Below are 18,601 nucleotides of genomic sequence, written 5' to 3'. Positions count from 1 at the left end.
TCAAATGTTTATCAAAATCAAGAATAAATTTGGCGAATGTGCACCTGACGTCCACGTGGATAATTCATCTGCATAATTCTAAAAAGCACAGGTTGTGTGCCTGTGTGTGCTTAGGTGATTTCCATGAAGGCTATTTAATTTCCCAGAGTGCTTGGCGTGTCATTGGGAAATGAACATCAGCAGCTGAGGACTGGTTGAAGGATAATTTATGGAACAAAACACAGAGAGTGTCAGTAAAAAACACAAAAAACGCTGCCGGTCAGATCGGCCACCTTCGGGCTTGGACACGTTACTACTAAACACTGCTTTTTGGTCTCTGGGTCACAGCTGGAGACCCGACTCTCATCATTGGTGACGATCCCTGACATGAAGGTTGGGTGAGTCTAACACAAAGTGGGGATTTAAAAGCAGCAGCAGCACAGCTATGAAGGGGAGACGGACCAACTTTAAGCCAACTTTGGTTGTTTTATAATCTGGATGTTAGCAATATTTCTGTCTTAAAACAAAAAGTTTGGAAGCAAATTAATTTCGTTGTGTTATAAAATCTAAATATAAGGTCAGATGTACTTTATTTAGATATTATTTTGCTATTATGTTATTTATGTCTCACAGCAGCCAAAAACAAGAAAAACATCCATAAAACAGAGAATCACTTAAAAGAATCTCAATAAAGGAGAAAACTGAAAAAGAAGTGAAGCATTTAGATGCCTTAAAAAGCTTGCTCTGAATTTTATGAATGGCTGAGTTTGATTGTGTAGTAGACCTCTAGTGGTCGCGTGAATGAGTGCATGTTAAAAATCTCAGATGGGGCTGTTACTCAGGAAAAGTTCTAGAACTGCGACTACTTTCAAAATGACGTCCCAGTCACCAGCCCGCAGAGAGATTTTGAACTCTTTAGTTCTTCCTCTGCCCATTCAATGCAAATCAGGCAATAAATAACAGCCTTAAATCAATGAAATGGTTCCAAAGTATCCCAACAACAACTAATCCCAAACTGATGCCAAAGACATGAAGCACGACAGCGTTACAGCGGCACCCTCTGCACTGAATGAGTCACATGCGATAGATTTGAAATGAGCTGGCAGGTTGTGTTTGGATCATAGATCCAGCTTGGTCATCAGAATAGCAACACTTTGCTGTGAGGAGTTGACAGATAGATGGAAACAGAAATCAGAGTTGGAGGCCGTTAGGGTGGATGTCTGAGAAAGATGGATGGACAGACGTCAGAGGCGTGTGACAGTCCAACAATTAGCTGAGCTTCACCGGGTTTAAATATCGATCTGAGAACAATGATTATTGAATTAAATGATGAACCTTAATTTGTTGAGCCTGCGATGAGCAGAAAGCACATTTTACAGTGTTAAATTAAACTGCGAGTCATATCGCGGTGTTTCATAATTTCAGCAACACTGATCTTATACTCACATTGTTTCTCAATCTTTATGCTCCGTTTGTCAGGCTGCGTTGTCACTTCCATTTCTCTGTTATGCTGGGAAAAATAATGGGAACTGATCGTTTCCTGAATACTCAGTTAAACATGCCCAGTTTTGGAAATGTTTGTTTTTGACTTCCAATTTGAATATATTTCTGACTGTGACAGTTTGGAAACAATCAAAGAGTTTAATTGGCAACAAAAATGTATTAAGAGATGGAAACTCTGAATGTGTTTAAAGAGGCAGAAAACATATTTTATTCTTTGGACTCCATCCAAAGTATTACTATTGATTAGATAAAAACACAGCAAGTCTTCCAATAACTCATTTATTCTCATCTCTTTCACATATTTAAGTTGCTCATCCTTAGCAGTAGTACTTAACATTTATTACAAAGCTGCACATTCAGAGTAAGGATGAATTTCCAGGATATCCGGGACGTGTGTAGAACTCCTCAAACACTGTTAGCTTTTCTGATTTTACTTTTGATTTCTTTTAACACAAATATCACAAATTTATGTTTAATAGTTATTTTTGTCTGTTTGTTGCCTCTAGACCATGTCGGCATAGTAACAGGAAATCGCATGTATAACCCAAGGCATTATGGAATAATGACAAAAGCGGTGGCGAGCAGGACGGCAGAGAGAAGGAAAAAGTAAATAAAACCGATATTAAAGGAAATAGAAAGTGAAGGTACCAAAGATGAAATGAGACAGAAAGAATAAAAGGATGGAAAGAAGAGAAAAAAATGAGTGAAAGTGTAAATATAAAGAAGAAGAGTGGAGCAGATGAGTGGAGGAGAGAGGGGGGTGGAGGAAAATGAAGAACATAACTGTGGTTGCTGATGTAAATCTCCCCCAGGTTAAAACAAGATGATAATTAAAAATGTACCACAGGGTCACACTGTGGCCGTGTGTGTGTGTGTGTGTTTGTGTTTGGTAGGGGTGAGAATGCAGTGCCCATTAAAAGGTGTCCCTGCTGCAATCAGTGTACAGAGGCCTTAGGGCCTATTTGTTACTACATCAATCTGGAGTTAATGGAAACACACAAATGCGCAGACTTGTGCACACATCCAATCCCAGATCCTGATGGTAGTAAAAATAGGCCCTAAGGCCTACATGTACACTGATTGCCAGCAGGGCACACCTTTCTAATGGGCACTGTTTTCTACAACCCCCTACAACACAAACACACACACACACACACACGTGCAGCTGGGAACAAAGGCAGGCCAACTGGGCCATCCTCAGAGCACAGCGCACACTGATTGGTACACAAGCAAATCTTAATGAGATCCTTTCAGCGCTGAATTTTTCATGTTTCTCTCATAGATTCTTCACCTCACCTGTCTTGGTTTTTCATGAGCAGCTTATAGATTTTTTCTTCACCTTCCTGTTAGACGTCACGTTTCCTGTTGCTTTCGTTATATTGCTACGGCGACGGCACTTAAATGTCATTTTTTTGAGGCTGATATAAATTACCAATCCAAACAAACTTTTACTCTCATCTGAAAATCATCTACTGAAGATGAGTCGAAGTGAAAGGACGGGAATTTTTTAAATGTCACGGTTTTGACTCTCTGCCAGGTCGCATCAGTAGATAAGACAGCTCTGCGGCGAGTGCCGTGTGGGTGCTGCAAATATTTAAGCGCAGAGTAAATTGGTTTGAGAACATATCTGCACATAAGTCATTGTTAGTCATTGACTGGGGGAAATAAAAGAACACAGACGCGACGGGACTGCAATGGATAAAGTGCACGGTGACAGGCTCAGCGAGCCACCGTCTCTGCATTATCTCACACGAGACTCTAAATCTCTGCCTCCTGTTCAGTGGTCAAAGCTGACCTCTAGCTTTCTAACCGAAGGAGCCAATGACCCTTCAGGGTTCAGTAAAGTATCCTTTTACAAAGCCCCAAGGAGCTATACCAGCTGATGTGATTATTTTTGGCCAATTGGCTTCAGTCTGATTCACAAACCAGGCTAAACTTAGAAGAAGTTTGCTCATATAAAAACACACTGACTGAAATGTATATGGGAAATTTCTCAAGTCATGATTTATGTCTTGAGTCTTTATGTCTTTAAGTCTTGAGCCACGGGGCGATCGTGGCTCAAGAGTTGGGAGTTCGCCTTGTAATCGGAAGGTTGCCGATTCGAGCCCCGGCTTGGACAGTCTCGGTCGTTGTGTCCTTGGGGAAGACACTTCACCCGTTGCCTACTGGTGGTGGTCAGAGGGCCCGGTGGCGCCAGTGTCCGGCAGCCTCGCCTCTGTCAGTGCGCCCCAGGGTGGCTGTGGCTACAATGTAGCTGCCATCACCAGTGTGTGAATGTGTGTGTGAATGGGTGAATGACTGGATATGTAAAGCGCTTTGGGGTCCTTAGGGACTAGTAAAGCGCTATATAAATACAGGCCATTTACGACAATGGAGAAATTCAAATGCTGAAGTAGTGTTCCCTTCACATACATGTACAGGAAGAAAGAGTAGAAGTCAAGGTCATGGATGTGGTTTTGGGCAGGATCCCATCACAGTACTGCCAATCATATCCAAATGCCAAATCACAACAACAGTCACCAGAAAGCACTTTGTATTGTAAGGTGAAGACCCCATAATAATACAGAGAAAACCCCAACGATAAATGGACCAACAATGGTGGCAGCTACTAAGTTTTAATATTCTTTCTGGGTCACAAAATAAAACTTTTAACATATTTTCAGGCGAGAATGTAGCTGTGTAAACTTCAAATATCTGCTCGGTTTATCAAGACACCACATATTTACAAAAGTGCTCCAACGTTTTCGGAGACGTCTGTTACCCACCAGAGTCACCAGAGCCGGCGAGAACACCGGACTCTCGCCACAAAATGTTTTCAGATCCCCGCGGTCTTTCACTAGTCAGGTTAATCAGTTAGATAACCTAAAAATCTTATTGTTTGGCTTTTTTCCGTATTTTATTTGTTTGTGAGTAAATCAGTTTGGCTGAGATTAAAATTATTAGATTAGATTCAATAAAACTTTATTAATCCATCGGGTGGGTTCCTCCGTTTTTTTCACACAGCTGAATAAACGTCAAACAAAAAACTGATTAAACAGAAGTGTGAGACATCGAGAATTTACACCGAGTTTATTAAAGTCCACTGAGACAGCAGTGACGCAAATCTGAAGGCTTCGGCCCACGTAGACCGCGAAGGCTGGGTCCTCAGAAGGATGCGGCCTAGGTTTTGGGACACAGCTAATAATCTCCACTAACTTAACTCCTGTGAGGCGACCCTAAATATTTTATTTGCAGTAGTTAAAAAAAGACAATGACTGCTAAATGTAAATGACAGATCTGCAGAATCGATCAATCAGCTGTTTGTACGCTTAGCTGCATCTTTCATCATCAAGATGCAGAACCGTTAACACATTCAAGTAGACTTCCATCGCTAAAGTTCACGCATGCCTGAAAGGCCACAGTAAAGTGAAACGGATCACATGCGCTGCCACAGGCTGAAACCAAAGTGTTCGTGGAAACGCCCTGATGGAGCACGCCATTCCACGAAGAGACACCAAAGTGATGAGCACTTTGCACCCAGAATGGAGATGCCATTCTAAAAATAAGGACCTAGAGGATCATCACCCGAAACCAAGGATAAAGAAATAGAGAGGAATTGCTGTTCCTCACCAGGTGTGACTTCTATCACTGTGTCTTGTCTGTCTGGGGGGAAAAGGACCTTGGGAGGTTGTGTGGTCTGGAGAGCTGAAAGAGAAAAAAGAGAGGAAGGAGATCATCATTAAAAGTATGCTGGGCTTTGGACATAACATATATTATCACTTTACAGAGTTGCCATTTTTAGAAAGAAACATTCATTTTACAACATTACGCTGTTGATAGAAAAACAATGGGAAAACCACAGCTGTACTGCAGGCATAGAGCCTGAAAGTGCAGTGTTTTGCCAGGAAGAGCCCCGAGGGAGAGCTGACCGTTGCCCCCATCAATTGATCAACGGCCTGCAGTATCACAAAGCCAAATATAAAGTCACACCAACTAGATGCTGCCTCAGTCACAGAGACAGCTCACAACACAACTTTTCTCACCTAATGATTCCTTCTTGTCCCTGTGCAGGTGAACCTGTTGATGAACTGCCTTTGTCCTCTGATGACCAGCAGCGCTCTCTGCTTCCACTCCTACCACCTTCCCATTTTACCTCACTGACTCTGAAAAGCCAGCGCGCCGTGCTGCCCGACACCTTCCCCCCCTCACCACCTCCCAGTGTCTAACAATCCTCAATACTGCTGTCCTCCCTTAAAAGCCTGTCCTATTCCACACGTAATTTATTCTGTGTCTGAGCACATGAAGGTGGTTTCCGGAGTTAACTAAGCACCAGCTGATTAACTCATATTGTGATCATTAAAAATGAGTTACTATTCAAAGTCTTGGCTTATACTGGAAACAATTCAGGGTTCAGTGTCTTGCATAAAATGCCCTGTCATACAGGAGGAGGTGAGAATTAACATCAACCATCAGTCAGCTGGGTTGTAGAGCTATTAAAGCTTCTTACATTTAAGAGCTGTTCAGCAGATTGTAATTCAAACAGCCTCAGAGGAGACCAGACTCCTGCACCACCTGTGAGCTCTGTTTTTAAGCTTTACAAAATCTAGGCCATGACAAGAGACTTTGGCCAATTACGTGTCTTTCAGACCAGATCTGGTGCTGCATAGGCGATTAGGCACAATGGTACAATATCACAAGCACATCACTGAACTTCTACCAGGAAGTGTGGGGTTACAATCCTGCATGAAGCCAAACAAACGTAGATTTTAATCCATATGATCATATGCACACGTGCATTACAGCAGAGCGATATATATTTTTTAGATTATAGTGGTTTGGTTCTTTTCTAGCTTTATCCAACTTTATTTTATTGCCAAATGTTTGGTGGTGCGAGATTTGCTCGAGCATAAAAATAAAGATTGCAAGTGTTATGTGTGAAAATCAACACTTGGTTCATTTGATACATTTTTTTCAGCATCCATTAGACACAAACAAGCGCAAGAACAAAGCTGAGGCTTAATATCAGGAGTAAATATAGAGTCGAAAAGCACTCGCTCACCTACGACGCCTTAATTACTTTGACTTTTAGGAAACAGATAGTTTCCCACGTTGGATTAAATGCTCTTTATGTGACTTTTGCAGCATGGCAGAAGCACTCAACACAGGTTTCTCTTTCCATCTCTTTTTCTTCTTTCTTTTCTTTCTCTACTTCTTCCTTTCCCCTCAGTAACACTGTCAATCTCTCCATCGCTCCATCCTCGTGTTTCTGTGACAAGACTGATAGTTTCATTTGCATTCTGAAGGTGCCGCTGTGCCCTTTTAAGATTAATGAGACAACCCTTCACCTAGACCTACTCTTGTTCTCCTCTCTTCTGTGCTCCACTCCTCTTTTACTTTCCTCTCCTCTTTCACAATCTTCCCATAATTTCGCTATACACATCTATACGACCGCTGCACAGATCCTCCCCCATTTACAGTTGTAAGTCTTTCTGGCTTACTGTGTTTCAAATTTCATGGCTCACAATTTCATTTGGGAGCTCATGTGTCCCTTTGTGAAAAAACAATGGTGCTGTATCCATGTTTTAATCGTCTATATATCTTTATGTGCGGTAAACTGTCCTTTTGAATATAATATTTCCATAATCTCCCATTTTGAGTTTGGACTTTGCTTCCATGTGTCATGTGGTTAGAAAATCAACAGTACATGCATGTGTCAATTCTCTATGAAAAAGACTAAAAATTGTGTTTGTGAGTGTTCTGAGTCTGCGCTAACTTGAATTAAAATCAAAGGTCTGCTTCAAATAGATGTTAATGATGGGGTTGCTGTTTACGTGTATCAGCCAGGCTCATAGAAAGGCAGCAGCAGGAATTAGAGATCGCTGAACTTTTGAAAATGGTTGCTTGTGTCGAAAATTACAGGACACCAGTGATGCAGAGGGTGTGTTTTGTCGGTGCTTACGTGCGTGCTAGGACGGCGCCAACAGATGCGTCACATGATTAATTTCCACCCCGCAGCAGTGATTCACAATGGCTAATTTCAGTCTTTGTTTTTGTACTTCTTTACCATCTAAGAAGCGATGAACGCATAAAAAATTCATAGGACAGAACAACAACACTGTGTTTCCACAATTCATTGTAACTCGCTGCTTTTCGGTTGTGTTATTGTTTAAATCGATGATGAAATGGAGAGGTGTGAGGACACAAATGGAGACTGAAAATACCAGAAAATGAAAGCAAAGAGGACCTGCTGAATGAATATGCTTGGGATTTGTTTTTTTGGCTGTACTGTGTAGAAAATAAATGTAAATTTCAGTCATCAGCGAGAAGTAGTAGCAAACATTTGGTTTATCAAAACTAAAAACAGTTGCTGCTGGAAATGAGGTTGTTGAGAACAGGACTGGGGCTGAACTAAAACTAAACAACAATCAAAGATAGAAAATTGAATTCCAACACTTTTCAGTCTGAGTTTGACGATGGAGGACAGCAGCAATTTGATCTACTGGGTGAAAACTGATTGTGGAATAAGTGGCGTGAAATGGTTTGCCATCTACCTCACACTTACTGATAACTCAAAGAGCTTTTTAGCCACATTTGGTCTAATTTGACTCATGTATTCATAAAGCACTTTATTCTATACGCTTAATTGACCTTTTATTCACAACCATAACCAATTTAGACTCACCACTGAACCTGACACGCATCTGTTTGGGTTGTGGTAGGAAACAGAGGCAAGCCCTGCAGGCACTACCAATGGCCGGGGGGTTAGGAGGTTCAAACCCAGAGTCTGCATGCTGTGAGGTGACTCTGCTGATTGCACAAATTGCTGCCTGTTTTCATTAGGACTGCTCTAGAAGTTAGACACATGGTGTGGTTTAACTGCTGACATACCTACAACTAATTCTTCTTCTTTTTTCCTCCACCAAGGAGATTATGTTTGTGGTCATATTTGCATGTCCTTCTGTCTGTAAGCACGGGAAGTTGACAAGTTTTGACTGAACATCCTTTGAGGTTTTCAAGGCCGACTTAATGATTTATCAGTCAAAAACTGCCAAAAACCCTTAAACTTAGAAACCACGACTCTTACATGTGTGGTGTGTATTATCGACACGTTGAATGTACCATATAAAGATTCAAAATACCGCACTGCATCGCATTTGACCTCTGACCTCACTTTTACATCTGCCTTCCTTTCAACTTGACCCCAAAATGTGTTGTGACTTAAAGAAAGTAGGCAGCACGGTGGCATGGTGGTTAGCACTGTTGCCGCACAGCAAGAAGGTCCTGAGTTCAACTCCAACATCAGGCCGGGGTCTTTCTGTGTGGAGTTTGCTTGTTCTCCCCGTGTTTGTGTGGGTTCCCTCTGGGTACTCCGGCTTCCTCCCACCGTCCAAAGACATGCAGCTTGTGGGGATAGGTTAATTGGATAATCCAAATTGTCACTAGGTGCGAATGAATGTGAGCGCAAATGGTTGTCTGTCCCTGTGTGTTGGCCCTGCGACAGACTGGCGACCTGTCCAGGGTGTACCCTGCCTCTCGCCCTATGACAGCTGGGATGGGCTCCAGCACCCCCCGCGACCCTGAAAAGGATAAGCGGAAGCGAATGGATGGATGGATGGAAAATGTACTACTGACTGCTGGAGGTTTCTTCCTGTTAAAAGGGAGTTTTTCCTTCCCACTGTCACCAAAGAGCTTGCTCATAGGGGGTCATATGATTGTTGTTTTTCTCTGTATGTATTACTGTAGGTTCGACCTTACAATATGAAGCACCTCGAGGCGACTGTTGTTGTGATTTGGTGCTGTATAAATAAAATTGGACTGAATTGAAAATGATTCTTTACTTAGACCTTTTATAGTTACACAGTTCACTGCAGTGTGGCACATTCAGCAGGGCACAGTAATAATCACGTGCTAGACCCCACATAAAGTAGACAACGTTTATTTTAGTGCAGTTTTTACAGAGGATGCTGTATAAACTTTGGCATTTTTGTTCAATTCAAGGAAGCTGTAAATGCGTGCACATCCCTGTTGTCATATATTACTGTGCCTGAGGGTCAGAAACTTTAGAGCATTTCCAAGTAATTTGAGCAACATGTCTGTCAATAAGAATCACCCAGCTCTGATCATTTTAGCTCTGCAGGTGCTCACATAGATTAAACCATTGCTTTCCTTCAGCTTGAATCTTGGATGGAAGAAAAACTGTTTATGTCATCAAACCTAATGTGAACTTCTACTCGAATTTGAAATTTTTGAGACATAGCTCTCCTGTTAGCATTAAAAACAATATTACAAATCAGTGCCATTTTCTCAACATAATGATCATTATTCCTGCTGCCTCGCCCGTAATATTTGGGACTGCAAATGGAATGACTTCAGCATTTCAAGGGTTGCTTGATTTTTGACCTTTTGAATGTTCATGTCCACAGTAATGTTGTTTTTTTTCTTCTGCAAAGAAAAAGAATAAGAAAAAAACTGAAACCAACTGGTTGAAAAAAGGCACCCTGTTCTTGCATGCATACTAGGTTTACATTCGGTGATTCTCAAAACTAAAGATTTGAGATCCAATAAATGTGTGATTTTCATTCCTCATTAAATATTCTCTGGGCAGTAAATGCTCAGAAACATCAAATAATGAATTATCATATGTTCAGGCCAGAAGGTAGACAAAAGGAAGCTTTTGTCTACCTTTGGCCTGGTTGACTGTATATTAACTGGCTGTGAATGACTGTTAATGTAATCTCAGCCAAAGCGCTTGCTGTGGACCGATCCACTGTGTCATTCCTCCTCTTCTCAAAAGGCAACAGAAAAAAAGGCGCACATTTTGTGCTGTTAAGTGTGCATAATCAGATTCTACATTCTGTATATCAAATTGATTTGACCTTTTGGGAAATTGTAAAATGTCCAAGCAGGGAATGGGCAGAGACACGGGAGACATTTATGCTGGGTGTGGATACATCGAGGATGTATGTCATGCCCTATTCAAAGTAAAGTGAAACATTACTGGAATGTTTTTTAATCAAATGTTAGCAAAGCTTTACAAAGAGGGACACAGACATACTTCTTGTACTTCTCTTCCACTTCATTTCAAAAGCACGGTTGAGGATTAAATTATTAGCCCCTGTGAAATATAAAGCAGAAAAGGATTAAAGGCCAGTAGATGTTCTAAGGATGAGTTTTCTTTGGGGATCATCAATTATTTGTATACAAAGTTATCACAATGTTTCCAAATGCCAAGAAATGGAGTGAGAAGTATCATTAAGAAATTCAAAGAGAGACCCCCAGGACAGAACACGCCTGACTGAGGTAGGACGAGAAAGATTTCGAAGACCAATAGTTAGAGACGTTTCTAAAGAGCTTGGAACAACTGCTTAGACACAAGAGATTAACTTAGCCAAGTCAGGAAATGTAGTATCAAAGATAACAGTCACTAGAACTGTGCACAGGAATGACTGTGATGCTGCAGACCAAGAAAAATGTCTTAGAGCCAGACTGGAGTAGAGTACCATAAAAACAACAACAGGGATGAACAAGAGCTCTACAATCACAACAAACATGTGTGAAGTACACTAAGAACAACCTGGAGAAAGATTCTAATAATAATAATAATAATGGAGTGGATTTATATAGTGCTTTTCAAGGCACCCAAAGCGCTTTACAATACCACTATTCATTCACTCTCGCATTCACACACTGGTGGAGGCAGCTACAGTTGTAGCCACAGCTGCCGTGGGGCAGACTGGCAGAAGCGAGGCTGCCATATCGCGCCATCGGCCCCTCTGGCCAACACCAGTAGGCAAGTAGGGTAAAGTGTCTTGCCCAAGGACACAACGACCAGGACAGAGAGCCCAGGGATCGAACCGGCGACCTTCCGGTTACAGATGCGATTCCCAACCCCCTGAGCCACGGTCGCCCACTCAAAGTGTCCTTTGGTCAGATAAGACTAAACTAAGATGTTTGGAGAAAGCAGGAGGAGAGAGACCACAGGGAAGCACGGTGGTGGGAGCATTATGCTGTGGGGACACTTCAGTGTGTCTGGAACTGGGAATCTCATCAAGGTGGAAGAAACCATGAAGGATGTGTGAAGATTCTGAAAGAAAACCAAAAGCGGTCAGCAGCAAAACTGGGCGTGGCACATAGCTTTGTCGTCTTACATGACAATGACCCAAAACACACGTCCTGGTGAAGAAAGACCTCCAGAAGTTCAAAGTGAGCGTTGCTGACTGGCCTGCACAACGTCCTGACTTTAAAATCTGTCGGGTGAACCAAAGACCAGGGTCCTCGCTAGAAGGCAGTTAAATCTGGAGGATCTGGAGAGGTTTGCCAGAGAAGGACAGGCTGGGGTTGCTCCAGAGACGTGCGTGAAAATAATTATAAACCAAGTAAAAATAAAAGTGCCACCTGTGCACAACTGCAGCAAATGTATGCATGTTTATCTGTGAATTATCTGTGTTGTCTCAGTGGATGGAGTGAACACTTTCAGCGAGAAAGAGAGTGCGTGCACTTGTGTGTTCATATATGCGTGTAAGCTTTGCATTCAGCGTTACTGTTGTGAATGTAGGCCAGACACGAACGTACCCACTGATATGCAAATAAGCTTGTGTGGGTGTGTGAACATGTTAGTGAAAAATGAGTGTGAATTTCCATGCATGAGCATTTATTTATTTGCTAGTGTGTCTGTGTGTACATGAGTCACACATGCATATTCATTTTATGCTGGGATACTTTGAGAGCGACTTGTGAGTCAGCTGGTACCTTTCAGAAATGATGTCAATATACGTCAGCAATGTTTGCAAGTTTGTTCATTTGACAGAGATATTCAACACAAACAAAGACATCAGATTCATAATGACGTACTGACGCTGGTGTTTTCATTACGAGCTGCCAAAACTCGAGGTGACCGTACCAAAGAGAAAACGTACTTACTGGTGTTTAAAATCTTTAACTTTACAATCAGTTAGATTTGATAAAGAGTTGCCTTAGTCAGTCAGCAGAAACAGTTGATGTACAGTCACTGGACACTTCATTAGACAGACGTTGCTAGAAGTGGGTTGGACCCCTTTATCCTTTAGAACTCCCATAATACTTTGTTGCATAAATTAAACTACAAGTGTGGGTAACATTACTCAAAGATTTTGGTCTGAATTGACGTATCAGGATCACACAGTTGCTGTTGTTGTGTTATCCTGATAGAAAACACCTTAAAAATGGGCACACTGTCTCATAAAGGGATGGACATGATTAGCAACAATACCCGAGCAGGCTGTGCCATTAAAAAGATGTTCAGTTGGTACTAAGGAGCCAAGTGTACCAAGAAAATATCCCCCACACTATTACAAGCAGCAGCAGCGTGAACCATTGATACGAGGACGGATGGATCCAAGTCTGACCCTACCACAAGAATGTCTCAGTAGAAATTGAGACATCTGATGCGTGTCTGCATTCATTGGATGTAATCGGTGGTTATTTGAGTTAATGTCGCTTTCCTGTCAGTTCAAAGCAGTCTGGTTATTCTCTACTGACCTCTAAAATCATCAAGGCATTTTCTTTGCTGTTCACTTCTCTTTTCTATATCTGTTTCTCTCTTCCTCGAATCATTCTCTATAAACCCGAGAGATAGTTGTGTTGGAAAATCCCAGCAGATCAGCAGTTTGTGAAATACTCAGAGCAGCCTGACTGGTAGCATTCAGAGTTACTCAGATCACTTTTTTTCGCGGCATCCGCAATCACGCCTCACCGGCTTAAAGGGTGAACCAGCTCCTGAATGGTGGTTGTTGTTGGTGGTATGTGCCTGGCTGGGAGCTGCAAAGCTGCAGCCGAGTGTTTGTACAGCAACTGGAAAGAATAAAAGATCCTGGAAAGCATGGAAATGCCGCCGGGTCGGCCGTGGTTCTATGACAGGGTGTTCAGAAGCAGCAGGAATGAAGGAAAGCCAGGAAAGCAGAGGTGAGAGTAGGGACGTTAAATGTTAATGTAGGGACTATGACTGGTAAATTGAGAAAGCTGCAAGGATTAAATGGTGTTAGTTGAAGATGAAAGAATGCTGCACAGAGTTGAATCAGGCTCCTGGTGGTAGAGAAGAGATTCCAGATACCGGTAACTAGTTCATAGTTTGGTGAGGGACAGCGCCAAGAAGATGGGACTTGGTGGTGGAATGAGGAAGGATAGGCTTTTTTTCCAAATACAGAGGTTAGTAAAGAAAAATGAGATGAAGAAAGCAGACAGGAGTGCTGAGAGAGGTGGCTGAGACGAAGAGGACATATATCAATTGGTCAGTCAGAGGCTGGAGTTGGACAGCCCTGATCTAAAGCAACAGACTGACCAGGATGGACGGGATTTGAAATGACTACTGTAGTTTTCGGGTCATAAGCCGCTACTTCTTTCCCACACTGTGAACACTGCGGCTTATACTTGCGTGCGGCTAATGCATTTTTTTGTGCACGGTATATATTTTTACCGGTTGTTAAGAGTTGTAATGTTGTTTGTGCACTGTTACGTAAAAAAACCATAAGCAACGTAATTTGTGTGTTACTGATACGTACGTATACTTACAGGAAGCCGTGTTACAGCTGCTGTTCGAGGAAAAGAAGCATTTGCAGTATGTATTTTTGTATGTTACCATAACGTTTATGTTACCATGTTTATGTTACCTTACGGATTAAATTAAACGTTAAAAATCCTCACGTGTAATATTTCTGTGTAAATATCTCATATTACAAGTGAAACGCATACGGCTTAAAATCCGGTGCGGCCTTGTACAAGTACAAAATTGATTTTCTTTCTAAAATTAGAGCATGCGGCTTTTAATCAGGTGCGCTCTGTAGTCCGGGAATTACGGTATATCAGAGGGACGGCTAAATAAAAAACATGTTTTTATAAACAAACTATCTGGTTTGCTTAAGTGTGTTGCACTGCTTTAAGTGTTGTTCCAAACATACACATTCTTAGACCTTTTTAAGATCTTCCAAGAAAATGTGAAGCGTGAATCATCATCAGTAGCAAGGGAAAAAAAAGCCTTGTAGTAACAGAAAACTGACTCTCAGGCAGTTTAGCTTTATTGTAATGTCAGTGTGATGATCTGCTGCTGTGTGAAATATGCCGAGGCCAATTTCTGACGCAACAAGCACTCTTTGGAACGGGCCCGAAGGTGGAGGACGCAGTGTAAAGCAAGTGTGTGTGTGAGATCGATGGGCTTTAATGTGACCCCGGTGCAAGTGCCGAGGTGAGGGATGCATATTCATTGTAGGTCCTTATCACAGATACCATCTGCTCAGGAGCAGTGCCACACTGGAGGGACACCCTGATGGAGGAAACAAACGCTCTCCCTTAACGCTGCACATTGAGCTGAATGATTAAAGGCATATATTAAAAATGAAGGGCTCTGGAGGGGAGAGAGAGGTTTGCAGATGAAAAGAAAAACACAGACGAGCTTGGATATGACAGGTACGAGGTGAACAGTTTTAACTGGCAGAAAGTGTAGAGAGTGTCACTTTACTTTTCTCCATCTTATAAAACTGACTGGTTAGGCGTTTTGTCTTTTGCATTTTGCAGAAAGGAAATTGAACATTTCATTTCAATTCCAGTTTATTCAAATAGTTTGTTTTGCAGTGTTAGAATTGCCACCCGACACAAAAACATACAGTGAACTGTAAAAACGACTTTTTACAAAACCTTTTCAGGGAACTTTAAAACTTATATTCACATTTTCACTAACACATCACAGAAATACCATGAAATACATCCTTTTATTTAAAATGTAATTGTAACAGGCGTTAATGCAGGAACTGTGACTGAAGCCTGCCGATGAGTCTCAGTCGAAGGTAAAATTCTCTTCTGAGGATCACAACGAAGACCCATTAGACTGTGACCCCCAGAGATTTTTGATCTCTTGTGGCTAGTTGCAAAAAATGATACCTAAGAACTGCGAGAGCAGGAAATATAAGACAATTATTGAAAGAGAAAGAATCGCGATGACTTAGAGCTGAACACTAAAACAGATAATAAGCGGCATATGAATAACGAGAAGCTATCGACGAGCACAGCTGGCTGCTGCAGCTCCAGTTTGAAACACAGACATGTGTATCTGTGTGTGATAGAGAGAGGGAGGGAGGAAGTGTAGTTAGTGATTCTAATTAGTTGATTCAAATCAGTTAAGGGACTGTTACCTAACTGCCGCTGGTCCCACCGACAGCATGGATGGGAACGCACACTATTTCCATCATAGTGGCTGAAGGGGACTCAGCCACCCATGGAGATTAAGCTAATTATCTTTCTGCTATCTGTACGCTAAAGTGCTTTCAATCTCTCACAATGGCTCGTATTAAACAGGTTGAATAACCGTCAAGATGCCGAAGTGGAAAGTAAAGCATCAGCTTCTTGAATTATTTTCACACAATAAAAGCAAGTCAAGTAGCAATCGATTAAGTAGAAGAAAATAAAAGAACATAATGACTGAACAGTTTATATAAGGAAATCAGAAATCGGTTGGTGGAAGGTAGCTCGATAAAATAAAGTTAAGGGAAGCATAAAAAGGGAGGATTTTACTATTTGCTTTGCTATCAGTAACAAAGTTTTCCATTTCTTTAAAAACATGTGGCTGAACTCCTCAGCCTCTTTAAGGGAGGAGCAGCCACTGCCCAAAGCTCGTGATAGCAGGTGAGGGTGGGGATAAAGATTGAGCGGTAAGTCTAGTGCAGGCATCTCAAAGGGCCGGCGCCCTAAAGCTTTTCCATTTTCCATTATTATAAATTCTTACTTTTATATTCCTGTTTTCTGATTTCACTATAGAAATAGTTGTAGCATTAGCTAACAAAATGACAATCAGTAACATTACCATAGTTAAATAATGACACTAAAATGAACTTTAAGGATGTGCAAAATTGATCATCTGGTGTCTGGCTGGCAATATGTGTTTGCTGAAAACATTCAGGATGGTACAAATTAAAAAGAAAACTAATATATTATATTTTAGACATTTACATCGTACATCTTTGGTCCAATCTGGTTAATCGTGGTAAAAATAAAAAAAAAAGGGAGGGGGGGGGGGGGGATAAATAGCACGATGAGCTAAAGTGACACCTTTGATGTATTTTCATTACTGTAACTGCTTCAAAATGTATTAAAAATGTAAAATTTTCTATTGCATTTTGGGTCAAGTCTAGCTTGGTCCCTCTGCTTGGTAAGAAAAAAAAAACAGACTAAGCTGCATTTGGATATATTTATTTATACTTTATGCGCATCATAATGAATGAGTCTGGCTAATACCATTACTGTTATGGAAGCAGTTCCCCCAGCTGTTATATATAATTACCAGTCAATACTGATTATTAATAATTGGAAAAACTATGTGAAGGTCTGAATTTAAATGGAGCAGAATTATTCTCATATCTGCTGCATTAGTGTTGTATCCATGCACCTTGTTAGACTGTGTCCATTTTCCTGGTAATTAGATAAATATCTAAATTGCCATTTTCTACATGACTCTGAGTTACCTACAGGTTATATAATCACAACATCATGAATGTTTAAGGGATATGAGGATGTAACCACCTTAAAAACAGATAAACAGCCTCTGACTATAAAGTTTGTCATGAAGGTTTGGTATGAGCTGGCAGATTCATCTTTCTGTAAACTGGGAAAGCATGATGGTGTTCGAAAATGTAACACCCTGAATGATGATTCTGATAATCGCAGATGAACGTATGATTGTTTGTTTGTTTGTATTACAGCTGATGAAAATACATCAAGCAGATTTATTTTTTCAACATTCAGTCATTAAGATGACTTCCTCGACTGTCTTTCCACGTCTTTTTCACTTAAACTAGCAGCGCCAACACTGCACCACTCGCACCATTATGTGTGTCTCTACGTGTTTACAGAGAAATCACATCTGAGCTTTTGTACTTTGGACAACACTGATCTACAAAAGGTCCTTTTAAAACTTTTCAAAAAGGTGATTTTAGGCCAAAGTGTTGATTATGATGACAAACGCATTCATGACATTGAACAACTGAGGTCTCTCTCTCACACTCTGTGTGAGCGCATGTGTGTGTGTGCGCATGTGTGTAAGTGCATCTGCAGAGGGGTGATAAGACCTTTAATAATGAGCTTGTTCATTCCATCATCAGTCAATGCACTGTCACTCTCTAGGCCGTATTCAGCCATTAATGCATTTTTCATTTTTATACACATAGACATTAACAGGAGGGGAGAGAGCCAATGAACAGTGAGAGTGGTGAGTGGGGTCCAGACAGTGACAAAATCTCCTTTTCTCTGTCTCTCACTCACATATTTTGTCAGCAGAGAGGTCATACCTAACCTTTAACTATACGTCTAAGTACATCACGTGCACACATATGTCATCATTTACAAAAAATTATATAAATCTTCAGCTTGTGTCTTTCAAATGGAAAAATAAAAAACAAGCTTGATAAGCTCGTAAATGCAGAATCCTGATGACTCACAATGCATTTGTGATTTGAACACAAGTCATTTTAATCCAGCTCAGTTTAACGTCTTCCTCAGGTTTGGTACATAAGCTGCGAGCCCGAGAGGGCGACTGAGGCAGGAGGTGGACGAGCAGTTTGGGAGATAACATGTAGGTGCTGCCTAACAGAGACACATAGTCGCGGTTCTATCCCGTCAGAGGACTTTCTATGACTGGGAATCTGAACCCTGACATTTCTTGATTTATTCTAACTTATGTTTGTTCACCATCCAAAGTTATTACAGAGGGTTTTTTGTTCGCACCACACACAAGACTGGGTACCAAAGAACAATGTAAACACACTTAACACTTAGAATGTGTGTCCTACCCCAGTATCATGCCTCCCACATCCATACCAAGAAATGCTCATGTGTTGATCTGGTATAATCTTCTGTGTGTTCCACATGCACAGGGAACAAATGGACAACAAACAGAAAGTGACAAGGGGCACATTTCACTGACATACATATTCAGCATGTAAAATCAATGTTGGGGATTAGGATGTATTGATCTGAATATAAAAGCTGAATATTGTTAAGTCACTATTGATGCCACCTGGGCAGACCAGGAGAATGAATACCATTATCTATGAAAATCAATGACACTAGTGTAGAGAGGATTTAAATAACTTTGTCTTTTAGTCTTTAGCTACAGCAACCA

The 18,601-nt window shown here is 41.2% G+C and overlaps 1 protein-coding gene across 1 annotated transcript in view; it reads right to left on the bottom strand.

The window, feature by feature from the left end:
• The window catches only part of il1rapl2 (interleukin 1 receptor accessory protein-like 2), a 520,306-nt gene that overhangs the window by 101,950 nt on the left and 399,755 nt on the right, over positions 1–18,601 (bottom strand). Inside the window, exon 7 of the mRNA XM_080901026.1 lies at positions 5,092–5,166. Coding sequence (XP_080757152.1) covers positions 5,092–5,166 — 75 coding nt within the window. The remainder of the gene's footprint in view (positions 1–5,091; positions 5,167–18,601) is intronic.

The sequence above is a fragment of the Rhamphochromis sp. 'chilingali' genome (assembly GCF_963969265.1).
Source record: "Rhamphochromis sp. 'chilingali' genome assembly, chromosome: 13".
NCBI classification, from domain to species: Eukaryota; Metazoa; Chordata; class Actinopteri; order Cichliformes; family Cichlidae; genus Rhamphochromis; species Rhamphochromis sp. 'chilingali'.
Note: the sequence above shows the minus strand (reverse complement) of the source record. Positions and strands in the feature narration are given on the sequence as shown.